At 39.6% G+C, this 13,827-nt stretch overlaps 1 protein-coding gene across 2 annotated transcripts in view; it reads left to right on the top strand.

Moving 5' to 3' along the window:
* The window catches only part of pyroxd2 (pyridine nucleotide-disulphide oxidoreductase domain 2), a 72,407-nt gene that overhangs the window by 30,209 nt on the left and 28,371 nt on the right, over positions 1–13,827 (top strand). For both annotated transcript variants that reach the window (XM_039774599.1, XM_039774590.1), the window contains exon 12: positions 10,049–10,205. In XM_039774599.1, the coding sequence (XP_039630533.1) occupies positions 10,049–10,205 (157 nt within the window). The remainder of the gene's footprint in view (positions 1–10,048; positions 10,206–13,827) is intronic.

Here is a 13,827-nt window from a genome sequence, read left to right as displayed (position 1 = left end):
TTTTATATGATGGGTTTTTGAAAAGAACTAAGCAAAGGTAATAGCATATACTTGGATTGCTTTTCTTTGAGTAAGTGAACTTTAAACACATTTTAATGGGATATTTAGATTTCTTTGTGTACAGAATATATATATATATTTATATAATATAAAATAGCAGTTGTTAAAGACAGTACATAAAGATCCTGGAATTAATTCAAAATATACAGATTTTAAAGTTTTACCATGTAAGGATTTTCTTTTTGTTTGCATATGTATACAAAATAGTTTTAGTTTAAACAGCTAGTGAAAGATTTATAGTATCTATCTATAAATACATTTGTGAACCTCATATGTTTGCAGAAAAACTAATCACATTGGGACAAATTTAAAATCATGACCAATTCTGGGAATTACAGAAACTATAAAACTCGGCTCATATTTTAAGAAAACAGTTTCATGAAAGCATCTCTTATTCAGGCTTGAGACTCATTACAAAACAGCTAGACTACCTAGTAAACAAAATACAAAACAAGAAGCTCTTCATTTCCTATTTTTTCACGTTTTTTGTAGAAGAAAACCATGAAAACACTTTATAGTTTCTTCCCGAAAAAAAACTGATGCCACCCCTTGAGGGCCTGATTCAGTGACCCTGATAGATACAGTTTTGCTGTCTTTTCAATACTTTTCTGTCCTATGGCTAACTTATTCATTAAAGATCAGATAATGCTGGATGATTGTCCTTAATTTAGGGATCAGATTATCGTTAAAGGGTCAGCTTAAGAGATAATTTTCAGTGTCTTTGGAGACATAAAACCGCATTGGGTTCATGGGGGCTGCTTACCTCACAGTATTTTAAAGGCTTGATACCCTGGAGTTTTACCAGCCTGCCTGCATCACTGCTTTCATAAGGACACAAATGCTTAGACTGAAGGCAACCTGTGATTGAAGCCAACGTTAAAAGAACCCAAAAGTTATATCCAGTTTCTTATAATGTGCCTGAATAGGTGTTTATATTCAAAGGATAATTATAAAATAGCCTCAATAATATTAATTATAAAGCAACCTCATAAGGATGACATGCTGACATCTTCCTTACGTGCTGAATTGGAAGAAGAAGCGTGGAGTGTGTTGTGTTACTGCTGTGTGAGAGTTAATTAAAATATATAGGGTACTCTTAAACACTTTGTTTTTTGGAGGCCACAAAGGAGCCATGCATAACTTTTTAAAGTTTTTTTCCATGTACTGTAGATGTTTTTTTTGCTCCCTCATAGGAACAAAAGTAGTTGAGTGTTTGGAGAGGCTTTTGGATAAGCTACATGTATTAGGAGTAGCATTGGTGAGGCAAGGTGGGGCAAAAAGAGCAGGAAGTGGCAGCTGAAACCCCCAAGTCTGTAGTAAACAACTATCATTGTAGTGTGAAATAATTTAAAGTAACAGTGGGAAAAAGTTAAGGCATATAAAGAACAATTGGATTGAGCACATACATCACTCAAAACGGTAATGCACTATCGATAGTAGAAAGCGAGGACATAAGCATTTATTTCCTATGAAGAAAACATTTATTTTAAGTTTAGGTCGGTGTCTGGCTTAAAAGCATTTAAGAGAGGGACACTGTAGTACAGAGATAGGCAACTAGTGAGAGAGCACTGATCAGGCACAAGCAGTAGTAGAAATGGACAAATGAATAAGTAAATAACTAGCTGCAGATATTCAATAAGCATATTTTCTTAGTACAGAAAAAGTAATGTGAACATTTGAAATGGAGTGACACCACTGTATTGTTGTGGTGCATAAGTTGGTTAGGGATTGTTTAAACTAGGGAATTCTGGGTGTGAGTCTAGCAGGGAGATTAAAACAGGTCAGATTTAGAACTGTACATGAGGAGACAAAAAATGCATTATAAAGTAAATTTAAACCCAACGTTTAGGTGGAAAATTCAGTAAATAACACATTAAATAGCTTGTCTTAATGCTAGACATCTCAAAAATAAAGCAAGGGAGCTGGAGTTATATGTAACTGAGCATAATTATGATAGTCTAACAATAACGGAAATCTGGTTAAATAACAAAGATTTGGATAAGTTTAGTTACACGTTTTTAGCAAGGATAGACAGAACAGAAAAGGAGGGGGTGGTGCTTTTTATGTAACAGTGAATTTAAATGTAAGTATTTTTCAAATGAAGGATGAGACCCATCTTAGTGAGGACATCTGGATTCATCTGGAAAAAAGGCAAGTTTACAGGGGGATATTATAGTAATGAGGGACTTTAACCACCCAAATATTAATGGGTCGGCCTTGGAAACAGTGGAGTACAACAGCAGGAGTTTATAAATTAAATTAATGACTTTCTAAACACATTATGTTAAACTAACAACATGGGGGGAAGCCTGTCTAGATTTAGTATTTTGTATTAATCAGGATATTATTGAGGGTGTAGAGGTGATTGAACAACTAGACTCAAGTGACCATGATATTATATAATTCTCAATGTTTTGGAAGAGCACAGATGCAAAGGCTAAATCTGTTAAGTTTAACTTTGGTAGGGCAAATTCTGATCAGACATTTCCAAATCTAAAAGGAATAAACTGGGATAAGATTTTAAGTGTGGAAATAATTAAGTGCGGTAGAACAGGTTTAAAAACATTTTACATATAATGCAGGACAGGTACATCCTAAAATTAGTAGTCAATTTAAAAAAAAATACACTGGATAAATAAGGAGATTAAAATGAAGCTGCAAAGGAGAACATAGCTCCCATGTTTTTTGCTCTTTACATCACTCTTTTAGGCAGGTCACTGTCCTTAGAATGACTGTTCATTGTACAAGTTAAAATTCTTCTGTGACTTTGGCAGGTTTGCCCCTTTTAAAAGGGTCCCTTTCAGTGATTTCTGAAGCTGGCCATTTGCAGTCTGAAATGCTAGCTCATACTGTGAGTCACTGATCCCCGGGCTATTGCAACTTGTCAGCAACATTATGCTTTTTTTGCAACTTTTGTTTGCATGCATGATTAATTCACCACCATCTCTTGAAACCTTCACGACCCACACAGGCAGTTGTATCATACATCGGCAATGTTTTGAAATGATGTTGTGAATTTTTAATACATTATATCACCCTAATGAGAAGGCCTTTTCTGCTAATACAGTATTGTATACTGAGTTTTCCAGAAGTAGATATTAATAATACTTCAGCAAAAACTGCATGCATTTTGCATGTTTTGATCATACAGATGGATAACTGAAGTGTGTATTATGCAACCTGACTGACTGACTGACTGACTGACTGACTGACTCACTGACTGACTCACTGACTGACTGACTGACTCACTCACTCACTCACTGACTGACTGACTGACTGACTGACTGACTGACTGACTGACTCACTCACTCACTCACTCACCTCACCCAACTCACCTCACTCACCTCACTCACTCACTCACTCACTCACTCACTCACTCTCCAACTTCCCGTGTAGGTAGAAGGCTAAAATTTGGCAGGCTCATTCCTTACAGCATCCTTACAAAAGTTGGGCAGGTTTCAATTTGAAATTCTACGTGTAATGGTCATAACTGGAAGGTATATTTCTCCATATACTGTAATTGAGTTGAGATATATATATAGATATATATATATATAGATATAGATATATATATATATATAGATATATATATATATACTAGCAGAATACCAGCGCTTCGCAGCGGAGAAGTAGTGTGTTAAAGAAGTTATGAAAAAGAAAGGGAAACATTTTAAAAATAATGTAACATGATTGTCAAAGTAATTGTTTTGTGTATTTGGCGGCAGCGTCACAAAGTTTTTTTCGGTAGCTGCATCAGAAAATGTACTACGACGTCTGACATGCCTCCTTTTTACTGTTTTCTCACAGCTTGGATTGCTGCTGTCATATATATACACACACACACACATACACACATACACACATACACACATACATACATATATATATATACTGTATACACATATATACACATACATATCTTCATATCTACATATCTATATACATATCTACATATACACATATATATATATATATATATATATATATATATACATACCTATCTATCATATATACACACATACATACACACACACAAATTATATATATGTGTGTATGTATGTATGTATATATGTATGTATGTGTGTGTGTGTGTGTGTGTGTGTGTGTGTATATATATATATATATATATATATATATATAATGTAGATAGGGGTGTGTGTGTGTATATATATATATATATATATATATATATATATATATATATATATATATATATATATACATATACATACATATATATACACATACATATACTTGTGTGTATAGCTTTTATATATGTGTGTGTATAGCTTTGGTCACTGAGTGCAAGGGAGAAATAATAAAATATAGTCTATAAGTTATTAAACAGTAAAACATTAACGCTTTTAAGAAGTACAGGTACATTGAGCACTACTGGAGTGGTTTGGTAAACTACATTTTAAAGACTGTGTAACACAACAGGTAAGTAACTAACAGCAGCTAAAATATATATGGATCATCTCTCGGTAGTAGATCCCTTTTGAAAGCGCTACGACGGCTGTGGTATAGAAATTACATTCTCTATGTGAACGCTCAAATTTGTGCCTCTGGTAATGTGCCTTACCGGCATTTAAAGAAAATTAGTTTTGTGTCCTCTGCAGTGTTAAGCGAGAAAGGCTTTGGTTTGGGATAAAAGGAAAAAAGGTGTAAAGAAAGGAAAGTTGCCTTTTTCTTTTATATAGTATAGAGAGATGTGTTTGCTAAAGTTATGATCGCCTTTTGGGGACAGTCGCGGTGGGTCTTGTGTAGACTGGTGAGACGTCCTCGCCATTAATCGGCTGTGATGGCACTGTGAGTCCTCCACTCGTATGCGTGTGTTCATAATCCGGGGTGAGAACCTCATAATCGTATACGTGCAAAAGAAAGTGTGAATCGCCTTAATATTATTTTGCCGTGGTGTAGAAAAGGGGTCCCGTGTTTGCACTTGTCTGGGCTATAGCGCAGGGGGAGGATGAAAAAAATTAAAAGTGCTCACTTTGACTTAAGGCAGAAGCGCAGTCAGCGTCTCAAAGGCCGGCACAGCTATGCACGCGCTGGCTGCTCGACTTTTGCAGGGCAGGAGACCACAGTTTTGCAGACACGCTCATGATATCAAAAGTCTCAGCGCTCTTTGGAGGTCATTCATATATTATATGATATATATATATATCAAAATACCCGCCCCTCGCAGCGGAGAAGTAGTGTGTTAAAGAAGTAATGAAAAAGAAAAGGAAACATTTTAAAAATAACGTAACACGATTGTCAATGTAACCTTTTGTAAGTAGTGCCTGGAGGATTCAGTGTGGAGAAACTCTATAGAAACAGCGTGTGTATTAACTTGTGGATTTTTCTGTGAGTATTTGGTGGCAGTCTGACGAAGTTGCTTCGGAAGATGGCGTTAGCTGCGGAGCTCAGCTCAGAGCCAAATGAGATGAATGGGAGGGAGATGATGACGTGACTCCCCACCCGCCTTAACTGTCAATCCCCACAAACACAGTCTCGAATTTGCATAAGCACACCCTTCACCTACAATTTTAACTTAGTTACAAAGTGATCAAAACTCGCTTATATCCCGCGCCTCTCATTAAACTTGTATCCCGCATTACCTGTGGGCATGTGAAACGCCAGCGGTAGCCTGTCTATGAACTTAATTTAAAGTTTAGGTTTACACCTTGCTTTCTTTCCGAGGTAGCATCAGTCATGAATATGGTAGTATATGTCACTCGCCGCTTCTTATTGTTTCGCTGCCTTCTCAATTATATAATGCATGTTTTCTTAAGCGCTTTTGGAGGTCTTCCTGGTTTTCACGCACTGCGTTGACAGTCAGTTCCCGTGATTACGTGAGAGGCGTGATGATGTCACACGAAACTCCGCCCCCCCCACGTCATTCCAGCTCAACTCCATTATAGTTAATGGAGAAAGATACCTTCCAGTTATGACCATTAGGCGTAGAATTTCGAAATGAAACCTGCCCAACTTTTGTAAGTAAGCTGTAAGGAATGAGCCTGCCAAATTTCAGCCTTCTACCTACATGGGAAGTTGGAGAATTAGTGATGAGTGAGTGAGTGAGTGAGTGAGTGAGGGCTTTGCCTTTTATTAGTATAGATATATATATATATATATATATATATATATATATATATATATATATATACACACACACACACACACCTATCTAGATTATATATATATATATATATATATATATATATACACACACACACACACACACACATATATATAATTTGTGTGTGTGTATGTATGTATGTGTGTGTATATATGATGTAGATAGGTATGTGTATATATATATATATATATATATATATATATATATATATATGTGTATATGTAGATATGTATATAGATATGTAGATATGAAGATATGTATGTGTATATATGTATATATATATATATATATGTACTAGTAAAATACCAAGGCTTCAGAGGAGAAGTAGTGTGTTAAAGAAGCAATGAAAAGAAAAGGAAACATTTTGAAAATAACGTAACATGATTGTCAATGTAATTGTTTTGTCACTGTTGTGAGTGATGAGTGTTGTTGTCATATATATATATATATATATATATATATATATATATATATACATATATACACATACATATACACACACACATAAATCCATACACACATACACACAAATACATATATATATACATACATACACACACACATATATAAACATATATATATACATATACATACATATCTACATATATACACACACAGCTATTTCGTATCAGTGCAATACGCTGCATTTGTTAAAACGGATGACTCCTGCTCTTACGTGCAAGTCTGCGTGGATATTATGAACTATCGTATTTGTTCAAGTTCTATTTAAATTTTAAATAGAAGGATTTTTATTTAGTCGACAGAAATATCTTTGGTAGGAATGGTAAAACAGACAGGAATATTATTCGTGAATAAATCAACTCAAACCTTAAACAACTTATAATATTTTGCTCTCCATAAAAATATATCCTGTCTAAATTATACAAGTTAGAAATAAAGTAAACGTTAAAAGAACAAACATTCAAATTTCTTTACTCTTATGTAATTTTATATAAAAAATAAACTTAGATTTTAAATATCCCAAAAGATTTTGCTCTCCATAAAAATATATCCTGTCAAAATTATACAAATTCAAATATGAACATGCTGCATAACAAAACCTGGAAATATAAATAAAATGTGTTCCTTTCAGCAATAACAAATCAAATCATTCAGTTGTCTTTGCTAATATGTCATTTTAGAGCTGGACGCCTGGCATCTTTTTTTGGCCACAAGTTCGTTTCTGTTTGGTGTGAAGTTCTGTGTTGTGGAGATTCTCAGGATGGATTGCAGGTGCTCATCAGTGAGGCGACTCCTGTGTGCTGTTTTGTTAGTCTTTATCACTGAGAAGAGCTTCTCACACAGATATGTGCTACCAAACATGCACAAGGTTCGAGCCGCATGTAGACGGACTTTTTTTGTTCTTCAAAGTCACCAAAGCGCCGTGCAAACTCAGTGCGCAGCGCCAGTTTATCAGCAAAGTGCGTATTTGGGAACACCGTAGTGACGACTTGGTTTAACATTACTTGGCATCAGGGAAAGTGGGGCAAGGTGCACTTGGTGCATTTGTGTCTCCCATAAAAGCAGCTTCACTTGAAATCACTTTAGCTCCACAAATGAGACACACGGGTTCAGTAAACATATACTCAGCCTCCCATCGGTTTTTAAAGGCTCTATTTTCAGAATCAACTTTTCTCTTCAGCATCTTGTGAGCTAGCTTCGCAATAACTTGTTCGGCAAGGCGGCTGAAGCGCTGCATTATGGGATCTGTAGTTTATTGTGTTACCAGCGCTTCATATACCCGGCTTTAATAACAATAATACAGTATATAAAATGATCTCGGGCGGATATAATTACACGCCGGGCCGGATGTGGCCCGCGGCCCTTGAGTTTGACACATATGGACTAAATAGAACTTGAAAAGATATATTTTTTCAAATGTGATCGCAATTCAAATAGAGTTGACGCGCACTACAGCCTGCATCCTCCCCTCGCTGTTACTTTTTTACCGTTCATCTAATGAATACACTGAGTATGGCTTTACCAAAACAATCATTGATGGTGAATAAAGTATCCATTATTCGAGTATGTAGATCGGCATATATATATATATATATATATATATACATATATATATATACCCGCGTATCGCAGCGGAGAAGTAGTGTGTTAAAAAGCTAGAAAAGAAAAGGGAACATTTTAAAAATAACGTAACATGACTGTCAATATACAGTATTTGTTTTGTGAATGTTACTGAGTGTTGCTGTCATCAAGGATTTGATTATCATTATTTCTTTCAATCAGGTTCGTATTTGTAGGATGTGTTGTGTTCAAGTTACATTCCGTGTTTGTCAATCGCTGTAAAGATGACAGGTTTCATTCATCGATTCGTTTCTTACTGCATCAATAAACAGCTCGCCTTCTTCTTTATCTGAGACCTGACACACTGCATGCACGGGTTTTTTTTACACTGTCTTCCTTTATCGGGACATTGACTTTTTCCACCGTGTGCTTTGTTTCCGCAGTAGCTGGATTTATGAATATGCTTATCAGACGCTTTATATTTTTTGCTGCCTTTTCAATTGTGTAATTCGGTTTTTGTTCAGCGCTCTTTGGAGCTGTTGCCTTTTATCTGTGCACGCGCCAGTTCACGTGAGCCGCTCAGTGTACATGCATCGAAGGTTCCCAGCTGTGCTGGTGCCATCTCGCTATGTCCATGGCTGTATTTAATGTTACCTTAGTCCTGGCACTTAAAACTTTCTCTCGCAGTTTCGCTGAGTTTGTGTCAAACACCACCCTGACCATCTCATCTTCCTCTCCATAAACACAGTCCTTCACCCGTGAATATTTAGTGGGAGTTTGCTATTGGATTGCCGCTGACGGACGGCCTTATATGGGCAGGCACTAAATTACAAACGCCAGCGGCAGCCTGTCTATGAACTTAATTTAAAGTGTAGGTTTACATCGTGCTTTGTTTCAGTAGCAGAACTCATGAATATGGTAGTATATGTCACTCGCCGCTTCTTATTGTTTCGCTGCCTTCTCAATTATATAATGCATGTTTTCTTCAGCGCTTTTTCGAGGTCTTCCTGGTTTTCTATGTACTGCGTGATTACGTGGGAGGCGTGATGATGTCACACGAAACTCCGCCCCCCCGGCGTTCAAGCTCATCTCCATTACAGTAAATGGAGAAAAACAGCTTCCAGTTATGACCATTACGCGTAGAATTTCGATATAAAACCTGCCCAACTTTTGTAAGGAAGCTGTAAGGAATGAACCTGCCTAATTTCAGCCTTCCACCCACACGGGAAGTTGGAGAATTAGTGATGAGTGAGTGAGTGAGTGAGTGAGGGCTTTGCCTTTTATTAGTATAGATATATAGATTATATATATATATATATAGATATATATATAGAGAGAGAGAGAGAGATAGATATATAGGTATATATAGATATGACAACAACACTCATATCAATGACAAAACAATTACATTAACAATCATGTTACGTTATTTTTAAAATTTTTCCTTTTCTTTTTCATAACTTCTTAAACACACTACTTCTCCACTGCGAAGCGTGGGTATTCTGCTAGTTAAAAATAAATTAAAGAATCAAAAATGAAGAGACATAAAACAAGTATTTGAACCCTAGCCAGGGGAGGAACCCTGGCTGAGTCATGTGTATTGGGAATGTTGCAGGGGTTTGTGGAATGCAGAGCTTAGCATACCTGTGAAACATTTTGTTATCAGTCAGTAAACCCACTGATCAAACTTTGGGAAAGAAATAGCACCACTGAAGACAAATTGTTTTATGCAGACAGACAGACAGACAAAATGATGACAGTAGGTGCTTTTCACATTTTATGCTAACAAATCAAAAAAGGATTTCTAAACCTTCTGTGTTTTATTTTCTTTCTGTTTGTCAGTTGCTGTTGATAAATTACCAAATTTCCGAGCTGTTCCAAACTGTCCCAAGGAGAAGCCTGGGCCTCATCATCAGTGCTCAATCCACCTAAATTGTGAGAATATAGATGTTTTAGAGAAGGCTTACCAGGATGTCACCAAGAATCTTCCTTCTGGCAGGTTAGTATTAATAAACTTAAAAAAAACAAAATGGGATTTGCTAATTGAATTTATCAATCTGAAATGCTCCAACTGAGATAGAAAGATTTCTGGTTGCTGTTTAGGGTATGCTTGTACCATTTTTCTGAAAGTACAAAAAATATGTAATTTTTTAAGGCCAGATACAATTTGAAACAGAATATACCTATTTATTAAATTACCTCAACAAACAAAAACATTGCTTTTCAAAGAAAAAAGAAAGAATATTAAGAAATCTTTCCTATACCTTTAACAATTACTGTGAAATTGTTCTACTGGCATATGCTTTACTAAAGCATTAATTATGATATTTATTTTAAGACATCAAATGTTTGCTTAAGATTTTTATTTCCTACAATTTTCACTTTATTAACAGAAAATAATGGAATGGATAATCAGGAGTTTTGTTAGCAGCTTTGTGCAACCCCTTCTGTTGAGCTGGAAATATAATTTTTTTATTAGTAAATTCTAATATATTTAAAGTACGGCATACTGTATTGTGAATTTACCAGTGTTTGAATGACTGAAAACTCTGTGACACATCATCCTCATTAATAAAACCCCTGTGTGCAACCAGGAGTCCGTGTGTGTGTCTTCTGGTGAAGTGCGCATGCACGGGGCTGCACGTGTTCACTCCCTGTGCATTACCTGTGCAGAGAGAGAGAGACACACACAGGCGCGTGCGCGAGAGAGACACACATGCACACAGGCGTCCGAGACACACACAGGCACACGAGAGAAAGAGAGACACACAGCCGCGTGAGAGACACACATGCACACAGGCGCATGAGAGAGAGACACACAGCCGCGTGAGAGACACACATGCACACAGGCGCATGAGAGAGAGACACACAGCCGCGTGAGAGACACACACACACACACACAGCCGCACGGGAGACACACACACACACACACAGGCGCGCACAAGAGACACACACACAGGCGCGCGCGTGCATTGTTGCAATGCTACTTTTCTTGGTTGTTTATTAAATTAAGGATTTTTCAAATGTTAATTTTTTTTCCCTGTGCTTAAAACTCATAAAAAAAAGTGTTTTTAGCGAGCGGTTCGTAGCACTATAGCGCAATCTCTTGCAGTGTTAGTTTTCTTTGTTGTTCAAGGTTTTCTCAGTGTTATTCAATGTTTTTACATTTAGTTTACTATTACGCTGTGCATTCTATAGTATAATTAACTATATTTGTGCTCAAAATCTAAATATTTACATACAGTTTGTCTGGAATGGATTAATTGTAGTCTTTTTTTTTTTTTTAACCGTGTCCTGTTCGGCTGTGAAGCAATCAGAATTGATGTCTGAATGCTGGCGACTAGCCTTACAGTTTTTCCCTCAGGTGGAGCGCTACAGCTTCTGACGTCACGCCTGATACCAAAACTTTATTAAAAATATTTTAGATGTTTTTAAGATTCGAACCGGACACGGAGACAAAAGTGAAAGAAAAAGAAGAGAGAGAAGGAAGAGATGGAGGTAAAGGGGGAAGGGGGGGTTTTCGTATAGAATAAACAATAAATGAACCAGAATCCGCTTCTAGACCTGCAGAAAGAGAAGGGGGAAAAAAAAACCACAAGACAAAAACATTGCTGCATCAGCTACATGAAGATATATAAAAGTAAAAATGTTTGCTGACAATCATACAGTAATTATTACTAAGGCATTTAGGGCCACCACAACCTTAGATCATGTGCTGAAGATGTCCAAGTCATACTTATGAAATCACCATGTGAGCACCTGTGTGCGTACGCACGCTTGTATGTGTAAGGTTTCTCTATAGGAGCATCCAATAGTGAGTGTGAAGGGCCACAAACCTGCCCCCAAAACGTCGCGGAAGATGGAGGGAGTTCCAAGCCCAGAGATCCAGAGGTCACCCCAGAGCTGGAGACCCCAGGGAGGCCGTCACCAGAGAAGCCCCAACCCCCACCGAGAGGCGCAGAGGATCACCCGGGGTCACAACCAGCAGCCGGCAGAGTCCCGGAGATATCAACGGCAAGCCCTCAGGCCCGCCGCAGCCGCTCTCCCCGAGTCGGCCGGGCCCGGAACCCAGCAGCCCGGGACCCAGGGCGACCCACCCGCCGAGGATCCAACAGAGCCCAGGGAACCAGATCCCACCAGGCAGCCACCGGGAGCGACCAGACAGATGCTTAAGGCAGGGGAGGGTAGGCAAAGATGTTGTAGTATTGCCAGATGTCCCAGGAGAGGGAGGAGTCCAAAACCCCACCTGACATATACAGTCACACACAAACACAGTCATACACTCCCTCCCTCATGCTCTCACATACACATACAACCCAAGACTTACAAGGATGTACGCCAGACACCCATTCACACTCCCACACACACCCTACCTAACTCTGGTCCCGGTGCTGCCGCACCTGAGGTACAGCCATTCCTGGACGCCAGAGTTAGCCCGTTCCGCAGGGGTAATAGTGAGCAGGCACCCCATCCAACGAGAGCAAAGCAACCCACCACTCCAGACCACAGGCAGACGGCCAGCTCCCACTCCTAGCCTCCAGCCCGGCAGCTAACTGAGAACAGAGGTGTAATAAGACCTCTAGTCTCCCTCCGCCTGCTCTAATGTAGTGTTGGTGTGTGCTGATAAGGTGCATTTTGTGGTTGGGGGGGCGCCGGCAGTGCCGGCACCATGTGGCCTACACCAGCTGATGCCAACACACAGCCCCACCTCCCCCCCAAAACTCTCCGTGACTAGGTGCAGTTTAAAATTGGAAGTGGACACCGCACTCGGAGTGAGGCTGAAATTTCCCCACCGGATGCCGTTGAGTGTGCCCACTCCCAAGGCCCTAAGTGTGCATTTGTGTGGAATGTTTTTGTGGAAGTGTTTAATGTGCAAATAAAATTGGGGTGTAGGCTGCCACAGGACTGCGGAAACGGGATCCATACCGCACCCCCTGACTTACCCACACCCCAAGGCCCTATGTGCATGTTTGTGTGATGATGTGAAGGAGCAGGAGGAGGGAAATGTCTGAGGATGGGGAGGAACGGCTGAGGGGCCTGAGCCCTCCAGGGAGCCAGCTCCCCTACTGGCCCCAATAGGCACCTCCGTTCCCAAAATCCACCCGGGCACGGAGGCCCCAGCCTATCTAGCCATGGCCCGAAGCAGCAGCATCACAGAGCCCCACGGAGTCTGAGGCCACCAACCCACACCACCCCAGCAGAATATTTACTCCCATCCCCACATTTACTCAACATTCAGATTAAGTAAGACATAAGACACCCAGGATAAAGCTGGATCCTCCCTCCCGGACATCCCTCCCCATGGTGGAACTGCCGCACGTTCCGCCCTCTTCCCGCAGCGTACATGCCAGGACCCAATCCCCAAGGCCCCACCCATATCCCCATCCGGGGACGGCCGCCCCCATACCCTAAGCCACCAGGCCCACACCCAGACCAACCCAGGGGCATTGCAGCCACTAGGCAGCGACCGCAGCCACCGCCAAGACCCCCTAAGGCCCCACACACAACCACCAGAAGCCCACCCCGGAGGTAACCCAAGCACCACCAGAGTCGGGCAGCAGCCCCCAGCCCAAGACCCCCCTAGTGAACCCACCCCAGGGATCCTCCAGATACTCCAAGCT

Source organism: Polypterus senegalus, chromosome 1 (assembly GCF_016835505.1).
Source record: "Polypterus senegalus isolate Bchr_013 chromosome 1, ASM1683550v1, whole genome shotgun sequence".
In the NCBI taxonomy this organism is placed as follows: domain Eukaryota; kingdom Metazoa; phylum Chordata; class Cladistia; order Polypteriformes; family Polypteridae; genus Polypterus; species Polypterus senegalus.
The sequence above is the reverse complement of the archived record's forward strand: the minus strand, read 5'-3'. Positions and strand labels throughout refer to the sequence as shown.